Source organism: Acomys russatus, chromosome 13 (genome assembly GCF_903995435.1).
Source record: "Acomys russatus chromosome 13, mAcoRus1.1, whole genome shotgun sequence".
In the NCBI taxonomy this organism is placed as follows: Eukaryota; Metazoa; Chordata; class Mammalia; order Rodentia; family Muridae; genus Acomys; species Acomys russatus.
The window spans coordinates 1,901,989-1,928,532 of NC_067149.1; the positions used below are offsets into that span (position 1 = coordinate 1,901,989).

The 26,544-nt window shown below is 48.2% G+C and overlaps 2 protein-coding genes across 3 annotated transcripts in view; both read right to left on the minus strand.

Moving 5' to 3' along the window:
- Positions 1-26,544, minus strand: part of Tmsb10 (thymosin beta 10) — a 453,760-nt gene that overhangs the window by 116,410 nt on the left and 310,806 nt on the right. The gene's annotated exons all lie outside the window — the stretch shown is intronic.
- Tcf7l1 (transcription factor 7 like 1) overlaps positions 1-26,544 on the minus strand; it is a 170,109-nt gene that overhangs the window by 5,450 nt on the left and 138,115 nt on the right. The window contains exons 4-8 of the mRNA XM_051154746.1: positions 18,520-18,603; positions 18,201-18,242; positions 2,366-2,498; positions 875-977; positions 575-658 (exon numbers count right to left, since the gene is read on the minus strand). Of these exons, the coding sequence (XP_051010703.1) occupies positions 575-658; positions 875-977; positions 2,366-2,498; positions 18,201-18,242; positions 18,520-18,603 (446 nt within the window). The remainder of the gene's footprint in view (positions 1-574; positions 659-874; positions 978-2,365; positions 2,499-18,200; positions 18,243-18,519; positions 18,604-26,544) is intronic.

Consider the following 26,544-nt stretch of genomic DNA (forward strand, 5'->3'; position numbering starts at 1 on the left):
CATCCCATGATGCCATCCCTTTCCCTAATGCACACAGGGTACCCAAGCCTGGTGCTGGATGCAGGTGGCATGAAAACAAAACAAAACAAAAAAAAAAAAAAACACAGAAGGTGTGAAGGTCAGAAGGCATGAGATACAGGGAAAGGCAGGACATCTGCCAATGGTTGTTCCATTGTCCGGGAGAGCCACCTCCTGTGAGAAATCCTTGTGCACTGTTTCACAGAAGATACACATTTCCTCCTAGACTCTGGCTTCAGTGTGACCTGTGCAAAATGACTTCCAAAGAGCCTGGTAGGAGTGTGACAGGCTAGGGTTCTGAGGTTTTAGCTACCTAGTGTGTATGTGTATGGGTGCGGGGGGCGGTCCTGGGTCCCCATTCCATGGGGTTGTGGCATAAGTAGCACAGGGCAAGAGGCAGCCCCTCATCAAACAGAAATGAGAATCAGGGAGCCCCATGCCTGCTTCCTAACCTATAGGGGACAGGCTGGTTCATGGCCAGAAGTGGCACAGCCACAAATAGACAAATATCGCTGGACTGTCACTTCTTTTTGGCATCCCCAGCCCTAGGACTTACCTGGACATTGAGGCATTCATGGCGAGGGCAGGGTAGGGGTGCCGGAAGCCACCGGGAGGGAGTGAGTACATGGGCTGTCCTTGCCTGTGAGGGTGAGAAGGAGAGAGACGGTCAGATACGAGGGATGTTTAGGGCCAAGATGAAGGGGGCTGGAGAGAAAGGATGAGAACTAATGGCAGGAAGTCAGGAGTTGGGAGGAAGCTGTCCAAGTGGAGAGTGAGGAAATCCTGGGCTGCAGAAGGGAGAGGTCATTGGAGGAGGAAGGAGCGAGGGTAAGAGAGGCTGTGGGGGTTTCCTTACTGTGGGACGAGCCAGCCGAGGGGGTGGGGGATTTGTCCAACAGCTCCTGGAGACAGTGGGTAATACGGTGACAGTTCAGATGGGTGAGGGGGCCGAGGGATTCCTGATTCCAAAGAGAGATGTGTCAAATGCTTACCTCCCCCTACCTTCAGGACACACACACACACACACACACACACACACACACACACACGCGCACGCACACACGCGCGCCACAGGAGCCCACTTCTCCTGCGGGCCCCAGGCTGTCCACCTCCTGGAAAGCCCTGGCCTCTCATCGTTTCTGCCCCTTTCACCCGCCACACCATCTCTGGGCAGGCCACTCAGGGGCATCCAAGGGAGGAAAGATCTATAGACCTCTCTCTAGCTACCTAGAAAACACCTCTGGAGGTGTAACTTTCTGTTGTTGACTCAACAGGGATCCATACAAGGTCCAGGAAGTACCCGATGGGAAGCAAAAATATCCTCACTTAACTAACTTTCTAGGAAACCCGCTTCATTCCCAGACCAACAAAATTTATTTATTTATTTATTTATTTATTTATTGAGATAGGGTTTCTCTGTGTAACAGCCCTAGCTGTCCTGGACTCTCGTTGTAGGCCGGGCTGGCCTGGAACTCACAGCGATCTGCCTGCCTCTGCCTCCCAAGTGCTGGGATTAAAGGCGTGCGCCACCACTGCCTGGCCCAGCCCAACAAACTTATTCTGCCAATAATAAACCACCCTGCCTCTGAACTCTAGATTTTCCCATGACATTTTTTTTTCCTTGCCCCTTGCAATAATCAGTGTTTCTCCAAACAAGGGCCCTGAAAATTATGAAGACCATGGCTTCCAGGGATGGACAGGGATGGCGGCAGTTAATTATCGCCAAAACCACACAAGCCAGCTGCACCCCACAGCCCCATTTTATAGCTATTTTAAGGTCTGTCAAGAAAAGCCTGGGGGCTAGAGAGATGGCTCAGCAGTTAAGAGCACTGACTGCTCTTCCAGTCCTGAGTTCAATCCCCAGCAACCACATGGTGGCTCACAGCCATCTATGATGTGATCTGATGCATACTGTATACATAATAAATAAATAAATCTTGAAAAAGAAAAGAAAAGCCTGTTTGAAGTGTGCGGTGTAGGGCACACATTCTGGTTTATGGAGGCGTAGCCTCAGATGGACTGGACCACATTCTGAATTCACAGTGGTTCCAGGCTTGGTACTTAACTTGTCTCATTACTTTTAGTCCTCACAATGGCCTTTTAGTGTAGAGAGGCAGGAGGCACAGGTTAAAAATCACTCACTTGCTCACTCAATCAAACAAGCCCACCAGACCAAACAACAAAACAAAAACGCAACTCAAGCGAACCAAGAAGGCAATCAACCTTTTTAGAGCCGTGACAGGACGAGAATCCAGACCTTATCTATTCAAGGACTCTTCTGTAGCCTTAACCCAACGAAAAGGTGCCCCACCGCATGGGAGCACAGCCTGTGCCAGGGACCACTCACCTGTCTTTGGATCAATCTCTGGGGAGAGATGCGTGGGAGGGGAAGCAGGGGAGAAGTGGTCGTTGCTGTAGGTGATGAGAGGTGTCAGCGGGTGCATGTGATGAGGGTGCTGGACAACAGGAACTTTGTTGGACTGTAAGAGAGAAAAGATGGCTAGGCACAGAAGGCGGTGTGCACCACCAGCTGTCACCCACTGGCCGGATATACGCTGGCTCTTTTCTGTACAACACCCTATCCAGCCCTCACAACAGGCCCAAAGGGAAGGGCAGCGAAGCCCCCCCTGTAATCCCCACACAGCACCGCTTCACAGGTCCAGAGGTGCTCTCGTGGGCTGTGCAGTTCTAATGGGCTACGTGACGTCCATGGATGGGACAGGGCTCGGCACTTTCTAGCCCTCCATGGAAACAGAAACTCTCAGAGTCATCACCAGGCTCAGGCTTGACAGGCGAAGAGCACTCTGGATTCTCTGCTACTTCCTGCGGCCCTTCTTTTCGTGTTGTGTTCATCACGCCACAGACGCGGGTCAGTTCCTGAGGCTCCTGAGCTCACAAGTCTTACTGCAGCTAAAGTGGACCGAGATGAGGGATGGAAAAACCCATCCTAATTATGAGCCGTGCTGCCGGCGCTGGTGGTGGGACTAGGCTTCACACGGAGCAACTTCCTGTCCTGCCTCGGAGTGTTAAAACTCAAATACTGAAGCAGGGCGGTGGTGGCGGCGGCGCACCCCTTTAATCCCAGCATTCGGGAGGCAGGCGGATCGCTGTGAGTTCAAGGCCAGCCTGGTCTACAAAGCAAGTCCAGGACAGCCAAGGCTACACAAGACCGCCCCCCCCAAAAAACCCCTCAAATACTGTTTCCACTTTATCTCTGGCCATCAACAATGGTTCTATATTCGTGATCATACAGCACAACTGAGAGCAAAAACAGTAATTGATTCTGACACCAGATTTCCAGGGACCTAGAGCATCCAAATGACGCACACAGGCTTCTTGGGGACGGCGTGCCAAAGGGTGATCTTTGGCAGTATAAATGTAATAGGACTATTGATAGAAGAATTACGAAGCAGGCAGATGGTTCAGTGGGTCACACTGTTTTCTACCATGCCTGACAACCTGAGTTCTAACCTGGAACTCACACTGTAGGTCTGTATTCTGACTTCCACAGGACCACCATGGCACAAGTGTGCCCACACACATACACACAAAGAGATATAATGAGAAAAAAAAAAAGAAAGAGATTTACACAAAACCATCTTGACTGATAAAACACATAAACTATGATTTTAAAAAATGATTGCTACTGCTGGGTGGTTATGATGCACACCTTTAATTCCAGCACTCAGGAGGCAGAGGCAGGTGGATTGCTGTGAGTTAGAGGCCAGCCTGGTCTACAAAGCAAGCCTAGGAGAGCCAAGGCTACATAGAGAAAACTTATCTTGAAAAATCAATCAATCACCAATAAAAATTTTAAAAAAGTAAATAAGTAAAAAATTAAAACTTGATTGTTGCACAATCATGCCACTTAAGTCAGCCCTTGCCATCAACTTCTTATATGTAACTTACTTAATTTTGACACCATCTTATTATATAGTTCAGTCTAGTCTCAAACCCATAATTATCTGTTCCAGCTTTCGTTCCTCAGCTCTTGTTTATTTGTTTGTTTGTTTGCTTTGGTTTTTCTGAGACAAGGTTTTTCTATGTTATCTTGGCCATCCTGGACTCACTCTGTAGAACAGGCTGGCCTCGAACTCACTGCGATCTGCCTGCTTCTGCCTCCCAAGTGCTGAGATCAAAGGTGTGCACCACCACACCCGGCTTTTTGTTTGTTTTTTGAGATAGGTTTTCTCTGTGTAACTGCCCTGGCTGTCCTGGAACACAGAGCAAGAAAACCTGAGTTCAATTTGCAAATCTAAGTATAAACCAAATCTAAATGGCCTGTGGGTTATTATGTGTCACTAGGGGGCACCATTGTTCAGAAAATGACCAGAGAGGGGCAGACCAGGAAGTAGATGCTGCTGAGCAAGAATTGTTCTAGAAGTTGGCCTGTTCTTTTAGGAGGCTTCCTCCCACTCTCTTCTCACTGTCTTCTCTCTCTAGCTGCCCTAGGAGTCTGATGGCTACAGCACAAGCTGAGGTCATGGGTCGGGAAAGCACAGCCTCAGTGGACAACCTCAGTACAAGACAGGTGTTAGCTCAGCAAAGAATGAAAGCACCAAAACAGAACCAAATTCTTCTGCAAGCACCTTCTCAACCCAGGTGTCTTGTCAGTTCCTCCACCGCATCCACTTTACAGTTTTGAGTGCATGTGGACACATAACGGAGGCCCAAGTGGACATTGGGGTATTTTCTTGATCATTCTCCTTTGACTTACTAAGCAATGTTCTCTCTCTCCCTCCCTCCCTCCCTCCCTCCCTCCCTCCCTCCCTCCCTCCCTCTCCCTCTCTCTCACGGTTTCTTTGTGTAGCCCTGGCTGTTCTGGAACTCACCCTGTAGACCAGACTGGCTTCAAACTCACAGAGCTCTGACTGCCTGCTTCTGCCTTCCCAGGAATTGAATTAAAGCCCTGAGCTTGGCCACCGCCTGGCCTAAGCAGGTCTCTTGCTGAACCCAGAGCTTGCTGATTTTGCCTCCACTGCTTGCCCTAGAGGCTGAACCTATAGGGGACTGCCACAAGCCTGGGTTTTTTCTGAGGCTCCCAGCTCCCTGTGGTCTCCACCCTGTCAGAGCAAGCATTTTACCTGCTGAGTCATCTCCCTAGTGCACCCTCTCCCCCACCCCCCATACCTTTCTGAGGCAGGGTTTAATGGTATAACCTAGGCTGGCCTGTGACCACCCCAACCTGTTTCAGTCTTTTCCAAGTCTGAAGCGCTTCATGCTCCAGTCTCTGAGGGCAGCATAGGAGCCCCTCTCTCCCACTTCAGGGCGCACATGTTTTAAGCCCAAAGTAACCCCTAGGGGATCAACCATGGAAACCCTCCACCAGAAAGGCACTCCCTCCCCATTTTTCCCCCATCTTCTTAACCTGATCAGAAATCAGATGCATGGGATTTATGGCTCAAGAGAGTTAGCGCCTTCCCTTTTGCCATCACTCATGAAGGAGTCACGGACCTGGCTGCCCAGGAAACCATGCAGTATTTCAGCAGATAAATACCAGGGTTGACAACGTGAGTTCTATCAACCACCCATGGTCTGTCAGCTTTTCCTGGGGGGGAGGCAGGGCTTTTTTTTTTTTTTTTTTTTTTTTTTTTGAAAGTGACTATGTGGAAAAGCAGGGCTCAAGGGGAGAATGCAAACCAAAAATGTTTGCAGCAACCTCACAAAGTGCATAGGAGGAAGCAGGCTCCAGTAGAGGTCGGTCCTCCAGGTATTACTATCTGCGGAGATGGTAAAGTGTGGGGCTGGAAGGAGATCTCCAAGGGCTCAGAGGCTCCACTGCAGCCGACCCCACACTCTGACTCTTCTGTCTACCCCGGATGATCAGCTAAGCCAAGGGTCACGCCATTCCTCCCGCCATCCAACCCCGGACAGAGAGTATCAGCTCTGTCACGTCTCTTGACTTTTAACCTCGGGTTTGTTGTGGGAATAGCCCCAAGCTACTTGTATATTTCCTAAGTGTATATTCCTAAGCTCTGAATGGGAACTTAGCTAGGCTCAGCTAAATGGAGATGTGTGGCGAGATGAAGGACCAGCAAACAGGTCAATCACAGCACAATGTGATTCTGTTTCCAGTTTTCTTCCAGCACATTCCACATGGCAAACATTCATTCCTTGTTTTCTTGGTTTGTTTACTTGATTTCGGCTGTCCCCGAACTCACTCTGCAGACCAGGCAGGTCTCAATCTCACAGAGATCCGCTTGCTTCTGTCTCTTGGGTTCTGGGATTAAAGGCCATGTCTGGCCATTCATTCCTAATTTAAAATGTTTTGGACATTTATTTGTGTTCATTTACATGTGCAAGTGCATGCACACACGTGACACAGGGTACTTGTGGAAATCAGTGGGCAGTCCTTGAGAACTGGTTCTCTGCTTCCATCATGTGGGCGTAAAGGTTGGAATCTCAGAGCATCAGGCTTAGGGGTAGCCGTTTACACAGAGCCATGCACAGGTTTTAAGAGTAAACACACGACATCGAGCAGGCCTCACCATCTGCCGCCTGCCCAGACCCTTCTTTTGCTTCTGTTGTTGTTTGTTTGTTTGTTTTATTTCAGTAACTTACTGGGTTTTGTTTTGTTCTTCTAGACAGGGTTTCTCTGTGTTAGCCTTGGTTGTCCTGGACTAGCTTTGTAGACCAGGCTGGCCTCAAATTCACAGAGATCTGCCTGCCTCTGCCTCCACCTCCCGAGTGCTGGGATTAAAGGCGTGCACCACCATCGCCTGGCAGTGATTTATTGCTTGAAGTTTTATGACAGAGAGCAAACTTCTCTGCATGCACCCCATCACAGATGCCTACAAAACTCTTCCTTAAGTAAACCGAGTTGGCTCCTTTCTAATTCTGCATATTTCTTCTTCTTCTTCTTTTTTTGTTTTGTTTTGTTTTGTTTTTTTTTGATACAGGGTCTCTCTATGAAGCCCTGGTTGTTGTCCTTGAGCTTGGTATGTAGACCAAGCCTGGCCTTGAACTCAGGGATTCACCTGTCTCTACCTGCCAAACGCTGGCATTAAATGTGTGCTCCACCACACCTGGATTTATTCATTTATTTATTTATTCTTATTTATAAAAAATTATGATTCTTTTAAGATCTATTTTTTTTTTATGTGTGCGAGTGTTTGCCTGTATGTATGACTACGTACTGTGTGCAAGCATAGGTGCCCACAGAGGTCAGGAGAGGGCACTGGATAGCCTGGAACTGAAATTAGGATGGTTGTGAACCACTGTGTAGATGCCGGGACCCAAACCTGGTCCCTCTGCAAGAGCAGTGGGTGCTTGGCTGCTAGCACTTCTCTCCAGGCCCTGGCTTCTTCTTCTTCTTCTTTTTTCTTTTTTTTAAAGATTTATTTATTTATTATGTATACAGTGTTCTATCTGCATGTACACCTGCAGGCTAGAAGAGGGCATCAGATCACATTATAGATGGTTGTGAGCCACCATGTGGTTGCTGGGAATTGAACTCAGGACCCCTGGAAGAGCAGCCAGTGCTCTTAACCACTGAGCCATCTCTCCAGCCCCTCCTGGCTTCTTTCTTAAGTGTCCTCTGTACTTATTGAGAACTTGCTAAACTTGGGGTACTAGATGCTATCCCATTCCCAAGTCTCCTACTCTACTCAGATGCCATAGTTTCTGGATTCCTCACCAATTTCTGGCCACCTGCTTCTTCTTCTTCTTCTTTTTTTTTTTTTTGGTTTTTCGAGACAGGGTTTCTCTGTGTAGCCTTGGCCATCCTGGACTCACTTTGTAGACCAGGCTGGCCTCAAACTCACAGCGATCCGCCTGCCTCTGCCTCCCGAGTGCTGGGGATTAAAGGCGTGCGCCACCACGCCCGGCCTGGCCACCTGCTTCTAAATTACCCCCCAAGTCTACCTTAGGATTAGCAAAAAATATTCTAGAAGGACCCAGCTGGCACAGAAAATAAGGGTGAATGATTTATATCCAGCAGGAGGGCAGACAAAGAGGAACTTGGTTAAAATTTGGATGACAACGACTGGTGAGATGGTTCAGCTGGTAAATGCTTGTGTCACTAAGCCTGACAACATGAATTCAATCAATCACAGGGACTCACAAGGTGGAAGTTGTCCTTTTGACATCCACAAGCACCCCGTGAGGCAAGTGCGACCCCTTGTCCCCCCATAAATAAATGTATGCAACAAAGCAAACCTGGCCTGGGGTGGTGGTACATGCCTTTGATCCCAGCACTTGGGAGGCAGAGGCAGGTGAACCTTTGTGAGTTCAAGGCTAGTCTGGTCCACATAGAGTTATGTAGAGAGACCTTGTCTCAAAAAGCCAAACAAACAAACCTAAAAGTCCAAACTTCGATATCTTCCTTGATGTACAAACGTCTCTCATATTGTTTAATAGTTTCTTTCCATCTTCCATCCACGTCCTTCCTTCCTTCCTTTCCTTTCTTGAGACACTCATAAGTAGCCCAGGCTAGCTTTAAATTCAGTACATAGCCAAGAATGGCCTTAAACTTCTGATCCTCCTGCCTCCACCTCCCAAGTTTTTCAATTATAGGTGTGTATCATTGTGCCTGGTTTTATGAAGTGCTAGGGATGGAAGGTTTTGTGCATGTTAGGCAAAAAGTACCAACTGAGGCATGTCTCAGCCCAGCGAACACCCTCTCAAAGCCAAATGTGAGCTCTTTACCATCCCTTTCCTCAGCCTGTCAAGCAGAGGAAACCCCACTCCCACAAAGGAACCTTTCTCTTCCGTGACCAATGGGATGAAACTTTTATTTATGAATTAAATGACCGTGGAGAATCTGTGCGGCATAGGCACTGATTTGGATAGCCGCAGAGGTGGAACTGACAGAGCAGAGAACTGGCCTCATAGAAAATTAAGGATCGTAACAAGAAATAAGAAGTACGTTTGTGCCGGTGTGGTGGCACACGCCTTTGATCCCAGCACTTGGGAGGCAGGGGCAGGTGGAATACTGTGAGTTCGAGGCCAGCCTGGTCTACAAAGTGAGTCCAGGACAGCCAAGGCTACACAGAGAGACCCTGCCTTGAAAAAACAAAACAAAACAACAGCAACAACAACAACAACAACAAAAAACTATGCAGGTGAATGTTAGGTTCTACAGGGAGGCCTTGGAAAAGGTCACCGAGCAAATGACTTACAGCTGAGCCAGAAGGTGGTGGCACACACCTTTAATTTCACTCGGAAGGCAGAGGCAGGCATATCTAATGCAGAGCTAGGCGGAGCTCCGAGTTCGAGGCCAGTAAGGTGTACTGAAGGTGTTCAAGGACAGCCAGGGCTACAGAGAGGAACTTTGTCTAGAAAAGCAAAACAAACAACCAAACAGACTGCCTGCAAGCTAGGCAGGCAGATGGGAGCACTAGCGCAGGGGCTTGAGGTGGGCGCTATACTCAGTGTGTCTGGGGAGCTAACAGGCCATGGACTGGGCAGGAGAAGGAGGAAGTGCGGCCTCTAGCGGCAGAACACTGGGCAAGTTCCTGTGCTTCAGAAAGCTGGGCGGGACAAATCACTCCTGAACTCCAGCAACCATAAGGATTAAGAAATTGAGCTCAGGGCCATGAGCTGGCTCAGTGATTCCCAGGACCCACATGGCCTGGCAGAAGGAGAGAAAGAACTGACTTCCACAGGTTGTCCTCTGAGCTCCACACATGTGCCACAGCACTTGTGAAAACACACACACACACGTAAATAAAATGAATGTAATTTTTAAAAGGTAAAAGAAATGAAGTTGAGGCCAATCTAATCATAGCACGACACAAATCCAAAATGAAACTTTCCAACCCCTAACACAGGACAAGGAGCAAGCTGTGGGCCAGGAAAGATGTGAAGATAAGGCAAGAACCACAGGGCAGCAGGAGAGGACCGACTCAGGGAGCTGGAATGCGCCCTCCGGCCCTTTTGTGCAGTGGTCTGTCTTGAGGGGTTTGCAAGTTGGACTTTGAATATAATTCTTTAGATAAACCTTTCCTCATCAGAGCTCTGGCTTCCCCGTTCTTGCTAGTAGGGAAAACAAAGAGAACCAATGTTTTCTTTATCACCGTTTAGTTGGTACGACTGTTCTGTCCTGTGCATTTGAAGGAAAATAGTTTTGAGACAGAGTCTTTCCTTGTAGTCCAGGAGTGCTCATGGCACTCTTCTCTGGTATAGGCCTGTCGCCTTGCTAGCAAAGGAAAACATTTTTTACACCCTTGCAATGCCAACTGTTGTTAGAATATATTTTGTTTTCACTCAGTTTTACGGAACTAAGTGTTGTTTTTTGATCACTAAGTTCAAAGTTTTTGCTGAAAGCTCACTTTAGTTGGCATTAAAAGTTTCTGTGCGTTTGAGGTCAGCCAGGGCTACAAAGTGAGATCCTGTCTCAAAAATAAAACAATTACAACAACAAAACCCTAAAACCACTGTGTGTGTCTGTGTGTGTGTGTACTCGTGTGTGCCGTGGCATGGATGTTCGGGTCAGAAGACAACTTGTATAAGTAGATTCCATCATACGGGTCTCAAGGACAAAACTCAGGCAGCAAGTGCCTTTACCTGCTGAGCCTCACCAACAGTTTATGTATCTGTGCTATCAAAGGCACAACTTTGACTCGCTACCTTGTTGACTCTATTCTGTGCAAAGGTTAGAGTGGTAGGTGTAAGAATTTCAGAAAAGGTCTGGAGAGATGGCTCAGGGGTTAAGAGCACTGTCTGCTCTTCCAGAGCTCCTGAGTTCAATTCCCAGTAACTACATGGTGGTTCACAACAATCTATCAGGAGATCTGGATCCCTCTTCTGATGTGCAGGTGTACATGCGTCAGAACACTGTATATGTAATAAATCTTTTTTTTTTTTTTAACATTTATTTATTTATTATGTATACAATACTCTGCCTGCATGTGTGCCTGCCCACCAGAAGAGGGAACCAGATCTCATTATAGATGGTTGTGAGCCACCATGTGGTTGCTGGGAATTGAACTCAGGATCTTTGGAAGAGCAGCCAGTGCTCTTAACCTCTGAGCCATCTCTCCAGCCCCAAATAAATAAATCTTAAAAAAAAAAAAAGAATTTCAGAAAAGCCCAAGTACAATCACAGAAAGAAATAGAACAGTGGTGCTGAAGCTGTGGGTTGCGGCCCCTTTCACAGGAGCGGGCTAGGGCCATTGGGAAACACAGGCACTCATATCATGATTCATAACAGAAGAAATTAGTTATGAGGCAGAAACAAAAATAATTTTATGGTTGGTGGTCACCACAACATGAGGACCGGTGGCCGCATTAAAGGGTCGCAAGTGTTAGGTAGGTTGAGGACCATCATAGAAGGAATGATGTAGCTCCTGCCTTCATATCTTAACTATTTATTCATTTATTTATTTATTTATTTATTATACAATGTTCTGCCTGCGTGTGTGCCTGCCTGCTGGAAGAGGGCACCGATCTCATTCTAGATAGCTGTGAGCTACCATGTGGTTGCTGGGAATTGAACTCAGGACCTCTGGAAGAGCAGACAGTGCTCTTAACCTCTGAGCCATCTTTCCAGCCCTTCATATCTTGACTGCCTTCTAAACCACAAGGTCATGCCCTCTCCCCAAAAATCACTCATTAGCCACTAAGGAGAAAACAGCAACACTACAGCGGAAACACGGGCACCAGCTAATCCCAAAGCCAGCATCTCTAATGTGGGCTCTATTGACACCGTGGGCCTGCTCCTGATATGGCAAGGAGCCAGCACTAACTCAGCCGGACTCCTGCCTGAAAGCGCAACTGTAACTCGGAGGGGATGTCAGACAAACTCCCACGGAAGGACATCCTACAGGCAGCCTGTTTGGCTGGCTATGTAGGGCAGCAGGTAGAGAGTGCTGGGCTAGCTTACCTCAAGATCCTACCCACTGAACACTGAGCAGGGGGACCCGAGCTTGTAATCGCAGCATTCGGGAGGCAAAGGAAGGAGGGTCAGAAGTTCAAGGCCATCCTTGGGCCAGCCTGAGCTATGTGAGGCCACTACTCAACAAAACAAAAAAAAAACCAAGGGAGCCCAACAAGGAAATGGCTGGTTTATATGTGAGAGTAAAGGGGGGAAAGGCCATTAGTACTATGGGCTAGAGAACTGTGTGAAAAGTTAATCGTGTGTGTGTGTGTGTGTGTGTGTGTGTGTGTGTGTGTGTGTGTGTGTGATGTGCACACAGTCACGCATGCTTTGAGCCAAAAGAGGACCTGGGATGTCCTGATCTATCACTTTCCACCTTATTCCTACTTACTCTTACTGGCACTGGCGACGTGCTGCTGGCTGTAACCTGGGGCTACGGGACCACGTGCATGACGGCATCCTTCCCGCTTTTTAAGGTAGGGGCTGGGGATTTGAACTCAGGCCGCCATGCTCACACAGCACACACTGAATCATGTTTTTCCCCAGGCCCTAATGTTCCTTTCTTGATCTTTTTTGATAACTCTATTTTGGTTATTGAAGCAAACATTTTTGCTTTTAAGAAATTGAAAGTGTTCAGAGATTTCTAAGTTACTATCAACTTAATCAGAAATGGAAAAGAGAAAAGCATACATACACAGAGGAGGAAGAGGCAAAGGGCACGGGACCTGGGTAAAAAATATGTGGGAGTTTCAGGTAGGGGAGTTTAAAGCTATATTTAAATTAAAAAAAATTAACATTAAGTAAAAAGAAGCATAATCAGTATGGGAGGGCAAATGGAGTGAGCCACAGACTGCTAGGGCTTCCAGAGACTTCTGGGTCTACAGGTGTCCTGGGGAGATGGAGAAGCAACACACAAATTTCATTTACTTACTTTTTACTTATTTAAAAATAGATAGGGCCTCATTGAGACATATACAAATTAATTAATTGATTAATTAATTAACTTATAGATAGATAGATAGATAGATAGACAGACAGACAGACAGACAGACAGACAGGGTTTCACCTAGCCCAGGCTGGCCTTGGACTCACCATGTAGCTCAGTGTGACTGGAAACTTCTCTCGGCCATCTGCCCCTAACTCTCCAAGCGCTAGGGCAACAGTGAGCACCAGCACATGCCCCTGCAGTGTACAATCCTAAAAGGGAAACTCCAGCAAGTGGCTCTGAGAGCATGGCTTCTCAGCTTGGGGCTGGTGAGATCGTCGTCCTTGGAAGGACAGCATCCAGGCTCCGACTCAGGCACAAGGCATTGCGCGTGAAGCTCTCCAATTTACTTCTGAGAATGACTCAATGCATGACAAGATTTGGTACTCACTATAAAAATATTAGTGTAATAGTGGCCGTGGGTGACAGGCTTTATTCTTTTTACTCATGAGCCTTTCTTCCTATGCTCCATTAGTAATCTTGGTCTTTTAAAAATGTTATTGCAGCTTTATTTATTTACTTTTGTGAGTGTGTGTGTATGTAAGTCTGAGGCCAACCTAGGAGAATCTGTTCTCTCTCTCTACCATGTGGGGTTTGGAGCCTGAACTCAGGTTGTCTGGTGTGGCAGCAGGCACCTTCACTGGCTAAACATACAAGGGGCCATAAATTCAATCCTCAGACCCCCTAAACCGAATATGACAGTGAATGCCGGTAAACAAGAGAGAGAGACACACACAGACAGACACACCAACAACATGCCATGTAGCTTGTAAACACACACACACACACACACACACAGCCCAACGACATGCCATGTAGCCTGTAAAAACACACACATGTCAACAACATGCCATGTAGCCTGTAAATATGCACACACACACACACACACACAGACACATCCCAACGTCATGCCATGTAGCAGCACACATGCTAGCTGCCTTCCTTTATGTCCTTTGGCATTCTCTCGAGAGACATGGTGCACAGAATACTTTTTATTGTCAATGTTTGTCTGTGTTGTTGAGTACTTGCCATGTAGCCCAGCTTGGCTTGAACCTTTCAGCCCCTGCCTCAGGCATGTGCCCCCACACCTGCTTCAGGCATTACATTTCTCATTTCTGTAGGAGAAGTGGGTGAAGAGTCGTATAGAAGGGCTGCCCACCGTTCTCGCAGACCTTCCCCACTAAATGAACTAATTCTCCTTGAACATATGGAAGACTAGGGGTTAAATGCTTGTGATCAAAGCAGATACATATGGTTTTGTTTGTTTGTTTGTTTTTTGTTTGCTGAGCACTCCAGGAAGAGAGTGATGCAGGGCATGGTCAGTGTGGGGGGTCAGCACAAGCAGTGAGATTATGGGGATCAAATATCACAAACAGGGACTGGAGAGATGGCTCCGTGGTTAAGAACACTGTCTGTTCTTCCAAAGGTCCTGAGTTCAATCCCCAGCAACTACATGGTGGCTCACAGCCATCTATAATGAGATCTGGTGCCCTCTTCTGGCCTGCAGGCACACATGCCGGCAGGATACTGTATAAACAATAAATAAATCTTTAAAAAAAGAGCACAGGCTGCTTTTGCAGGGAACCTGAATTGTTTCCAATATCCACACTGTGACTCACAACCATCTATAACTCTAGTCCTAGACCAGAGGTTCTCAACCCTCCTAATGCTGCGACACTTTAGTATATAGCTCCTCACATTGTGGTGACCCCAACCATAACATTATTTCTATTGTTACGTCATAACTGTAATTTTGCTGCTGTTATGAATTGTAACGTAAACATCTGTGTTTTCTGATGGTCTTAGGCGACCCCTACGAAAAGATCGTTTGACCCCAAGGGGTTACAACCCACAGGTTGAAGTCAACTGTTCTAGGGGATCTGATACCCTCTCTTCTGGTTCCCTTAGGCATGTGCCCGGTGCACAAACAGGCAGGCAAGCAGTCATGAACACAAAATAAAAATAAAACCTTTATAACAAAGCAAAACAGGAAAACAAAATAGTAACACAGGCGATGTTCCTGATTTCTGCCCCAGCTTGCTTTAGAGGTGTAAGTGGAAGTAATAATAGGACTCAGCCCTGCCCCCATCACAACCGGGTTACGACTTGTTTAGACACTTACTTGACAGCCACCACATAACTCACCAAATCTCTGCAAGTATGTAGCCTATTTTCTTCATTGGCCCTACTCCCTGGGCAAACTTCTTCAAATATTTTACTTCTGATCTAAGCTAAATTTTCATAATCTAGAGTGTTTTTATTTCTTTAATTAAAAAAAGAAAAAGAAAAAGCCCTGCTCCTATGACTGTGTCCTAAGAAACATCAGGTTCCCCCTGCTCACACCCTCTGGCTTGGACAAAGAGTCATGTTCAGCCACTAGGGGTGTTGAGAGCCCCTCTTTCCCCTGCCTCCTGCCTTTGATTTGCAATTATGGGAATGATTCTCAACTCTGGCTGCCCCTTAAAGTCGCCGTGGGGAGCTTAAAAACTAAGATGCCAGCCCCACCCCAGCCCAATTAAATCATATCCTTGGGGGATTAAGATGTTAAATTCTATGGGCTCATTATCTCTATTACCTTCGCAATCTGTCCATTTGTTTTGGCACCTAATTCGGGCCCTCATTACCTCTTAGTTCTGCTAATTAAGTGGGGGTGTTAATTGTTCACTCCCTCTCTTAATTTCTTAACAATAGCAATGGCGGCAGTAGTGGTGGCAGCGATGGATGGGGTAGGGTGGTGATGGTTTGGAAAGCTCACCATCGGGCGAAGAGTTATTTTGTGTTGGGCACAATGCTTAACTCATTACACCACACTGGCTCGTTTCTGTGCAACTCTATGACGTCAGCGCTCCTCTAATCCCCATTTAATAGATGAGGAAACTGAGGCAAAGGGAGATGAGGTAATCTGCCTGAAGCTTAAGAGAGGAGAAGGAAGCCAGGATCTAAACTTGCGGTGTTTCACAGCGACAGTCCCCATCGGCCATCCACTGCCAGCACCTCCTCCCCAGGTGCCTCAGGCCTTCCTCCCTCTCTCCTCTCAGGAGTTCAGACAAGTTGCTGAACTCTGGGCTCATATTAAGGGCTTTACCCTTGTGTGTTATTTAATCTTTAAAAAAAAAAAAACCAAAAAACAAAAAACAAAATTCAGGTTTTAAGATTTAATTTAATTTAATAAAGGGTCTCCCTATGTAGCCCTGGGTTCCCTGGAACTTGCTATGTAGACCAGGCTGGCCTAAAATTTACAGTGATCTGCCTGCTTATACCTGGTCCACCATCCAGGTTTTTAAAAATTACATTTATCCCCCCTTACCCGTGTGTATATGTGTGTGTGTATACACACCACAGTCTGCTTGTGGAGGTTGGAGGTTGGAGGATAACTCGAAGGGGTCCGTTCTCTCCTACCGAATAGCTCTTAGGCATCAGACTCAAGTCCTCAGGTGTGGCAGCAAGCCCCTTTACCTGTGGAGCCATTTGGCTGGCTTCCGTGCACTTGAGGTCTATGATGATATGGAGGCTACTGGAAAACTGTCCATTCCGCTCTCTATAAAGCAACATGTCCCAACAGCTCACACCTTTCTGCTTTCAGACAAAATAAGGGCTCCCAATTTCCCCTCTGTGCTGCTGCGAGATGACAGAACACTCATCTGCAAAGGCTGGATGACTGGCGGCGGCAACTGCGAGGAGCCGCCCGAGAGTTTAGGAATCTCATATACTTCCCTGGCACCCCGGGAAAGCCATGCGCAGCTGGTTTATTTGAGGAAAGGGGACTAGAAAGAAAAAGGCTAAGAGGTGACGATGCTACAGGGTCCTGGAACCAAGGAGGGAGGAGTGGTCAACACTGCCAGCTGTCACCTCGATGGTGCCTGAAAGCAAGGAGGCTGAGCTGGGCCACCATGGGGGGCAGGGGGGTGACGATGGAAGTGTGGGGAGTTGTTGGGTTGGAGAAAGCAAGTAGGGTGATGCTCACAGGGAGGATGGGACATCCAGAAGTGTGTGTTAAAGAGCTGAAAGGGAAATTGTGTCCTCTAAAAGGAACCTGAGAGGAGATAGCCTCTGGACAGGAGAGAGGGCAGCAAGCCCTGGCATCTTCAGATCTGCTCTGGGAGGGCTAACCGTCATCCCTGTGTCTGATTCAGGCCACTAGAGGGCACCTGCACCTCATGTTTACCATCCCAAAAAGGACCTTGGGGACCAGCACCACCACCATGGCCTATTCACGTCAACTGCTCAATCCTGTGGTGAACCAGCGCCTTGCTTGTCTTTGGACAGCCTTCCCTCAGTAGCTGGCTCTGCCCTGCACGGTTCTGCCTGTCCACTTCCTGGCAGATGGCTGTGACAGTCATCTGAGGGCCACACATGACATCACGTTGTAGACTACCAAGGGCTCTACCACTGAGCTGGTCCCGTGATTGCTGGAAACCGTACAAGCTCACTGAACCTCTATTTATATTCTGTGGCTATCTTCTTCCTGGAAGATAGCCTTTAATGAATAAGGATTATCAGTATATCTTAAATTGTCCCATGTGAGAAAATCATATGGCTGGGATTTGCTGTAAAATAAGAGTGACAGGAGGGGGAATGTGAGAGATGGCAAGACTAGAACCTATTCTACTTTCACAGATCTTTAAATTTGTCTCTAATAACGTTTCAAGAACCGCCATGGGTCCCCCAAAGCAGCGAGGAAGCCCTCAACCTGTCTGCAAAGTGGACAGGTTGAGACAGGTGAAGATCCTCTCTGACTCCCAGACTTACTGGGCAGGAGAGTCACCAGATAGCTTGGCAGGCATCCACTCGGAGCCTTCCTTCCTTCCTGGAAGATGGAATGCAAGGGTTAGATTCCAGCATCGTCTTTTATACGCTTTGGGCTTCAGTTCCGGGTCATGAGGCGGTGAGGAGCCCGGCTGGAACCGACTGCTCTGGTCTCCCAGGACTCTGTCCCTTTTCCTCCAAAGCCCAAGTTTGCCACAGCTGTGCTAAGCAGCCACTGTCCCTTTCACCACAGCCTTGCAGCTACAGGGAAAAGAGGAGGTGTCCTGAACGGGACCAACTGGCCAGAAAGGACCTCTTGTTCACAGGAAGTGGAGGCGGATTTGAAGCAGGTGTCCAGGAAGAGCCAGGGTTAGTGGTCGGGGCCACGTGTCTTCAATCAAACATTCCAGGTGGTGTGTGCCTATGCACTGAGGCGGAGGGAAGGTGAGGGTTTCTGAGGCACAACCTCCTTGTTAACCCCTGACTGTGCCAACACTAAGTGTGAGGGTTAATCTTCACTGTCAATTTGATCAGATTTACAATCACCATGGAAACACCCTCCAAACACCCTCCAGGTGTGTCTGTAAGTGTTTCCAGAAAGATTTAACTGGGGGAGGGGGAGGGGAGACTCACCCTGAATGTGGGAGGCACCATCCAACGGGCAGGATCCCCATACTGAACAAAAAGGAAAAAATGAGCTGAGCACCCGCGCCCATCAGTCTCTGTTTCCTGACAGTGGACGCAGCAGAACCAGCCGCCTCACACTCCTGCCGCCGTGACTTCCCCACCAGACACTGGTCTCACCAAACTGTGAGCCAAAATACACCCTTCCTTGGCCAAGTCGCCTTTGTCAGATATTTTAGCACAACCAGGAGAACAGTAAAATACTGAGGAGACAAACTCAGGAAGCTTCTGGAAGGTGGAAAGGGCCCAGGCAATAGGGCAGACTCACCAAGTGCGCTGGAGATGGTGATCTTGTGTCCTTGACTGTGGCACTGGAGGGGACATCGAGGAGGGGCCATTTCATCTGCAGGTACTACATAAGGGGCAGAAAACAGGAAGTAAGTGACACAACCCTCTCAAGTACCAGGGTGAGTATAAAAGGGCTCTTAGGGAGGTCACCAGCCACACTGGAGGCCTACAGCTGTAAGCCCACAGACCCTGCCCACGGGGGCAATTACCACCATTGCCACATGCAGCTAATATGGTACAGCACACTTTTATAGTCACCCTGCTACCACCGTCCCATCCCCACATCCAGGGGCCAGGCATTAAGGACCTCAGTGAAAGTTTTAAGTGGGGAAAGGATGGATATATTCCAATGTGACCATCGGCTTCAAAGAACCTGTCTGCAAGACTCAATCAAGGCTTCCTTACTCTCCTCATAGAACAAAGCAGATCATCAGAAAACAGATTCCCAAATTGGGGGGGGGGGGGAAGAGACCTCTGTCTGGTCTGTCTCCATTCCCTGCAGCATTCCCAATGGGATCCCCTAAGAAACACGCTTGTGGGAGGGGTAAACAAATGGATAAAGCACTGGACTGGGCAGGGCATGTAGTCCAGATGGTAGGGGATTCCTTTAACATGCACAAAGCCGGACGTCTGACCCTCACCACCAACTACATGGGCTATGGTGCTGGTATGCCTGAGTTCCCAGCTCTTGGGAGGCAGAAGTCGGAGGATCAGAAGTTCAAGGTCACCCTCAGCTACATAACAAGTTTGAGGCCAGTCTAGGATGTATGAGTTGTCTGAAAAACAAACCACCATCACCACCACCACCACCACCACCACCACCACCACCACCACCATCACCACCAACCCCCTCCTCCCAAAAAAAACCCTCTCACCTGCCCCACAATCAAAGCTCATGGGTAATTATCATTTTTGTTTGTTTGTATGAGACAGAAGTCACTGTTTAGTCCAGGCTGGCCTTGAGTTTGCGGTGATCTTGCGTCTAACCTAGAGGACTCAGATTCTAAGTGTGTCCTAACACACCCAGCATCCAGTCCTGTTCATGGATGCTGACCTTCCATCAATGTCTCTCAACCTTGGAGTGATCATCCTGCACCCACCTTCTGCCATGCATCCTTGGAGAAGGGGAAAAAAAAAAAAAAAAAAAAGTCGAGGAAGGGGTGGGAATCCTTTCCATACCCTCGTGCATACAAATTTATGCACACACACTCTTTAGTGGAAAAACGTTTCCTTAACATGGCTATGGACAGCCTGACAGGAGGGAGTGCTGGGAGACCCTGGGCTCTGAGCACAGCATCCATGGGTATAGATCTCACTCAACCAATGTAGGTTGTGACCCAAGACAAATGACTTAACAATTTGGAGTCTGTTTTGTCACCTGCGGGGCAAGCTATTATGACTAACTTTACAGGTTGTTAGCAGGAAGGGGACCACGTCAGGAACTGAACACCGTCTTACACGTGGGAGATATTTGATAAATGGCAGCTATTATGCTCATAAGCAAACCATTAGTCTTTGCCAGAAGCAAAAGCAAGCATGCTGTCCTAGAGTCAACACTGACAGGGTACTTCTAGGCAGCCGACCAGAAATGCAGCCTCTGTGCAGGATTCCTGAGTTCTGTGAGGAAGTGAGGAGGCTCAGAAAAACTTCCAGAGACTGGAGGGACTCTTTGAGTCATCATCATTCCGTTCTGTCCTTGGAGTCCGGGGCTAGGGGTGGGGGTGGGAGGGGGAGGGGGTTACAACTGGCAGAAGAGAATTGGGTAGGGTGGACAGGACAGGGTGGAGTTCTCAGAAAGGTATACACAGGGCCTGGGCGGCTTGATCCTCCATACATAAACCAAAGGTTGTAAAGCAAGCCTATAATCCCAGCTCTGGGGAGGTGGAGGCAGAAGGACCAGATGTTCAAAGTCATCCACCTGCCAGATAGGACGTTTGGGGCCTGTCCAGGTTACAGGAGACCTTGTCTCTAAATAAATAAATAAATAAATAAATAAATAAATAAATAAATAAATAATGGTGCAGGGAGAGGGCTCAGCAGGTAAAGGCATTGAGAAGCCCTGAAGCCCACATAAAAATGGGGGGGTTTGTGAGTGTGCACGTATAATTGCACCATGCACCATGCCTTCAGTAAGAGGAGAAGCAGGAACAGGAGTGCCTGGGAACTGCTGGAGCCAGCTAGCCCTCGCTCCTCAGCGTAGCAACAGAGACAAGAAAGATCCTGCCTGAAAAGGGAAGGCGAGAACCAGCTCCCAACACAGAGAAAACAAATCACTCACTCACTCAAAAAACCCAGCGAAGCACACAGCCCTCCCCGAAGGATAAAGGGCCGCCCTCCTAGGTTTTTTTTTTTGTTTTTTTTTTGGGGTGAGTTAGTGGCTGTAGACACAGGCTACAGGGATAGGCCAACTGAGCCAAAGATTGAGCCTAAGCTTTTAATTGTTTTTATTTAATTATTTTATTAAATTATTATTTTTTTTAGTTTTTTGAGACAGGGTCTCTCCATCATCTTGGCAGTCGCAGGCTCACTCTGTAGAACAGGCTGGCCTCCAACTCAGAGATCCCATCTGCCTCTGCCTCCTAAGTGCTGGGATTAAAGGCGTGCGCTACCAAGCCCAGCTGAGTGTGTGAGGCTGACCTGAGGAGTCTTCCTCGCTCTTTCTCTACTTTATTCACGGAGGCAGGGTCTCTCCAGTGAAACCAGAGCTTCCCAGTCTGTACATTAGCTTGTTCCTGAGATCACCCTCTGAGTCCTGGATTCAGAGGTGGGCCATTATAGGCTCACTTGGTATTTAAATCGGAGCCGGGATCCAAACTCTGGTCCTCAGGGTTACATGACAAGCATTTTACACCCCGAGATCCCCTCAGGCCATCATGACCCCTCCACCGTACCAGCCTTCTCTTGCTTCTAATGGACTTTCCCATTACTTTTCTATCTGCTCCGCCATGGACATCAGTGGTGGTTGGCTTAAGGTAGCCAGTACTTGCAAACTGAGTACCAAACATCTTATAGAATCAGTAACCATGCCCACACCTTTAACGGAGCTACTGTGTAACGTATGGACCTTATTTAAGGTAAAGTAAATGAGGCAAACTACAAAAGCAAAGCAAAGCCGAGTGGTCGTAGTGCCATAACCGAGCACTGGGGAGGCAGAGGCAGGTGGATCTCTGTGAGTTGGAGGCCAGCCTGGTCTACCAAGAGATTCCTGGACAGCCAAGGCTACACAGAGAAACCCTGTCTCAAAAAACCAAGGGGCTCGGTAGGGGGGTGGGGAAAACATACGTGCTTGTTAGAGACATCTTTAGAACATATGGGGGTAGGTCAAAACTTTCTGAATTTTGATTTGAGAGAAATTTTTGTTGTTGTCGTTTTTGTTTTGAGACAGGGTTTCTCTGTGTAGCCTTGGCTGTGTTGGACTCACTTTGTAGACCAGGCTGGCCTCGAACTCACAGCGATCTGTCTGCCTCTGCCTCTCGGGTGCTGGGATTAAAGGCATGAGCTACCATGCCTGGTCCATGGGGGTGGGTGGGTCTTAAATAACACTATTAGGTGATCTTTTGGATTGTCGCACATAGTTGTCTTTAGGACTACAGAGCCATATGGCTCCTCTTGGCATTAATGTCTGACATATTGGGCTGGATGACTCAGTTGTGGGTGACTCTCGTGCATTCTAACAAAGCAGCAGCAGCCTGGCTTCTACCCACCAAGTGAGGGCCTCCCAAGCTCTCCTGACAACCAGAAATGTTTCAAAGTGGGGGATGAAGAACATGTGCTGGCTGCTCCCGCAGGGGACCCAGGTTCGGTTCCCATGCCAACAGGGCAACTGAAAACTGCTTGGTTTTGTTTTGTTTCTTCCAAGACAGAATTTCTCTGTGTAGCCTTGGCTGTCCTGGACTTGATTTGCAGACCAGGCTGGCCTCGAACTCACAAAGATCCACCTGTCTCTGCCTCCCGAGTAACGGGATTAAAGGTGTGTGCCACCATGCCCGGCTTAAAACTGCTTGGAACTCCAGTTCTGGGGGATGAGATGCTCTCTTTTGTCCTCTATGGGCACTACATATACGCAATGCACATATACACGCACAAGGAAAAATGCTCATAAACATTAAAAAGGAAATATCCTAAGTGTCTCCCAGGATGGGGGTGGGGCTGCCTGCTATCGGGAATCACTATTCCAGTGACCACGGAATTGGTCACTGGATTTTTCTGGAGGGCTCATCTCACTGGACACTACAGATGCCAAGGTATGTATGCACACATCAGCACCACACATCCATTTGTAGTGAAGAGTTTAGAAGGAGCTCTGGCTTTTGCGTGCTTTATCTGTCTAATGAGACGTCTTTCTTGGGCTTCCAGTGAAAGAAAGAAAGCTTTCTGCCCCATGCCCTACACAGGGGTCACAGGCATGTGCCACCATGCCGTGCAGGCCACACCTCCCTACCACTGAAGCCTTTCTGCTGTGTCTGAGAGCAGGTGGTTCTGGGGGTATTGTCCCTGCCACCCAGGACCCATCCCACTTTATCCACTTCTGGGGACCCCAGGAAATCATTTTGGAAGGTAGTACTATGCTAGTGCTCTTTTTTTCAGCTTTTAAAGATTTCCTTTTCCCTTGTGTGTGGTGTACATCTGGATTTGCATGCACGTTCATGTGCATGGGTGCCCGGGTGTGTGCATGCGCACGCGGATGTGCCTGTCAGTCTATTTTATTCTCTCCGTACTGGATGCCTTCAACCGCTCCTCTCCTTATGTATTGCAGTGTAGGTCTCACAGCTGTATCCCGCCTCTGTCTCCTGAACACTGGGATCACAGTTGGGTCACTGCATCGGCATGGCTTTTACGTGGACACCAGGGGCCTGAACTGTGGTTCTCACACTTGTGTGGCCAGTGTCTTAACCACTGAGCCGTCTCCCCAGCCTCCTTTGTAAGTCGTGTGGAGTGCATGGCAGAACTTTTAAGGCTCACTGATTGGCTTAGGAAGCCTCCAGATTGCAGCACAAGGAGTGGGGAATTCTAAAGTGCTCTGCAGGACCATGAATTATGGTAACAGGAGGCAACAGCCCTAGGAACATGCAGGCAGCTGCAAAGTTCTGAATGCCTGGATCACACCCAGTAGAAACTGCTTTTTCAAAAAAGATTTATTTATTTATTTTTATTTTTAATTGTGTCTCTGTGTGTTGTACACATGTTTGTGAGTGCCTGCAGAGGGTCCGGGTGTTGGATCTCATGGGGCTACAATTACATGTGGTTGTGAGAGCCGTGAACTGTGGGTGCTGAAACTAAACTTGGGGCCTCTGCAAGAGTAGCACCCACTCTTAGCACCGAGGCATCTCTCCAGCGCCAAGAAAGCTGTTCTTGGCAGTGGTTCCCGTGAGAGGCCAGCCCCACAATTATCCTGGAGGTCACTGCACATGGGTGGAGCATGTCTGTGGGGATTAAGTGATGTGTAGCAGAGCTTAGACTCTGCACAATAATGGTGTGTGGACAAATTAAAACAGGTTTCGACAAGCCTTGTCTAAGCTCCATTCAGCAAGCTGCCTAAGGCTCAAGCTTCTGATGAGAATATCACAGCTGGGCATCAGTGGTGCTGATGTGCTCGCAGCTTGGTCCAGCTACCCGGCTCTCCCGGGATGAGTCTTGAAAAGGCTTTCAAAGTACCAATGCAACTGTTGGACTGAGCAACTCTGGGGAGCTGTTTATGACCAAAGGACGCCTCCAATATTCAGAGATAGAAAAGTCCGTACCGTGTCACACACCCCCACCTCAACTTACATATACTGCTCTGAAATGCTATCATGTCTTGCGCCACATTCTAAGGCCTGATGGGCATTGCTGATTTTCACAGAATCTTGGAACCAGGTGGGGGAACCTAGCCTTCTGCTCTTCTGCTTTGTAATTAAGTTCAGTGAGACTGTGGTTTAGAACGTATCTCTTTATGTGGAGGCACCAAGTTGGTCAGTATGTGATGGTCCTCGCCACCTGAGCCCTGAGATGCACTGGCTCTGGAGAGCTGTCCTCTGACCTCTACTCATGTGCTGGGACAATCACCAACCCTTAAATAAATAAATGCCATAAATTCTTTTTTTTTTTTTTTAATGTGTGCACACCCATGTATAGAGGCCAGAAGAGGATGCCAGGTGTCCTGCTCTGTTGTCCTCCGTCTTGTCCTCTCGAGACAGGGATGCTTACCATGCTGGAGCTAGACTGGCAACGAGCAAGCCCCAGGGATCTTACTGCCTCTGCCCATCTCAGCACTGAGGTTACAGAGGCACGTGTGGTCATACCCAACTTAAATTTGTAAGAATTTTATTTATCATTATTTCTTATATGCGTGTGTAAGTGGCATATGTGTTACATGTGGAGAAAAGAGGTCAACTTTGTGGAATTGGTTCCCTTTGCTCACCATTTTTCGGGGGCGGGGTTTTCAAGACAGGGTTTCTCTGTGTAGCCTTGGCTGTCCTGGACTCACTTTGTAGACCAGGCTGGCCTCGAACTCGCAGCAATCCACCTGCCTCTGCCTCCCAGGGACTGGGATTAGAGGTGTGCGCCACCACTGCCCGGCTCCTTCTCCCACCTTTATGTGGGCCCTGGGAATCAAACACAAGCCCTCAGGCTTGTGTGTTCCTTTACGTGCTGAGCCATCTCACCAGCCTCCAGCTGTGTTTTGTGGTTGTTGCTAATGTGGAGGCTGGTGATTTGAACTCAGGCCCTCATGATTGTGCAGCAAGCACTCATACCTAGGGAGCCATTTCCCCCAGCATACACTTTTCACCTTGCTAAATGACTCTAGTCCTATTGTCACATTGCTATCACAGAACAGTCGGAACAGTCGCAGAGTAGCTCAGCATCCAAAAAAACAAAAAACAAAAAAAAAACCACACACACAAAAAAACCAACAAACAAAAACACCCCAACCAACCAAACCCCAAAACACAAAACAATAACAACAACAACAACAAAAAACAGTCATGTGGTTTCTTTGATTTGTCTAACTGATGAGATGTGACTGATTTTCCTACCTGGAAACACTTTTGCGTTCTCCAGGTGAACCCTGTGGGGCCACCCAGGTTTGCGCTTCTACTGTGGCCCGCTGATCAGAGCGCCACATTCCTAAGTAAAGGCTGACATAGCTGTTTTCTTTTGGGTGACATTTCTAACAAGTGTCACTCTGTATGCTACTTTAGCTTTACTAGAGGGACACTGCACCTCTTTTCTTTAGTGTTCTGCTGCCTCTTTTTGGTTCTCAGCCCTTCCCAGAGTCCCCCCTCCCTCAGCTAAGTGCTCGGCCAGGTGGGCTGTTTCCGCTCGCCTCGGGCCTGGGGAAGGGTCCCTCTGAAGGCTGTTCCCAAGGGGTTAGAGCCCGCTTTCCTGCAGCGGGGCGGAGACCTGTCCTACACAATCCCCACTCTGCTCTGAGACCCAGCAGCAGATTAATTGCAGCTGTGCCCTGGAATTTCCCCAACTCACAAATCTTCATGATGTAAAACAGCTGGGAGGAAATCCCAGCATGCCCCGGACAGAGGCAGAGCTGCCAATGAGCTATGGAGATTAACCCTTAGGCTCCCAGAGAGCAATGAGGGTCCCAGCGCCAGGAAGGCCCATTTGGCCTCACCCCTGCTCTGTTGAATGTTGAATGTTTGAATGCTCTCCGAGAAAATCTTTGCAGCGAGACCTGAGCACCAGAGAAAAACCAAGGCTTCTAGTCACAGAATGCACCCACAAGGCTTCCAAAGGACAGCACTTCCGTTGGACACAGGCAGAGGACAGAGCCCTTTCCAGCTTTGCAGGTTAGGAGAGCAGCCCTGCCTCTCTGCTCCCCACTGGCGAACAGTGACTCTCATGACCCCAAGCTAGGGCTCTCCTGATTAAAGCCCAAGGATTCCTAAGCCTTCTGCAAAAGATGCCACAGACACTGTCATTAGAGGACAAGACCAAGCCAACAAACATCCCCCACCCCCACCCCTATACCCCTACCCAAGACAGGGTACTCCCAAAAGTCACAGACTCT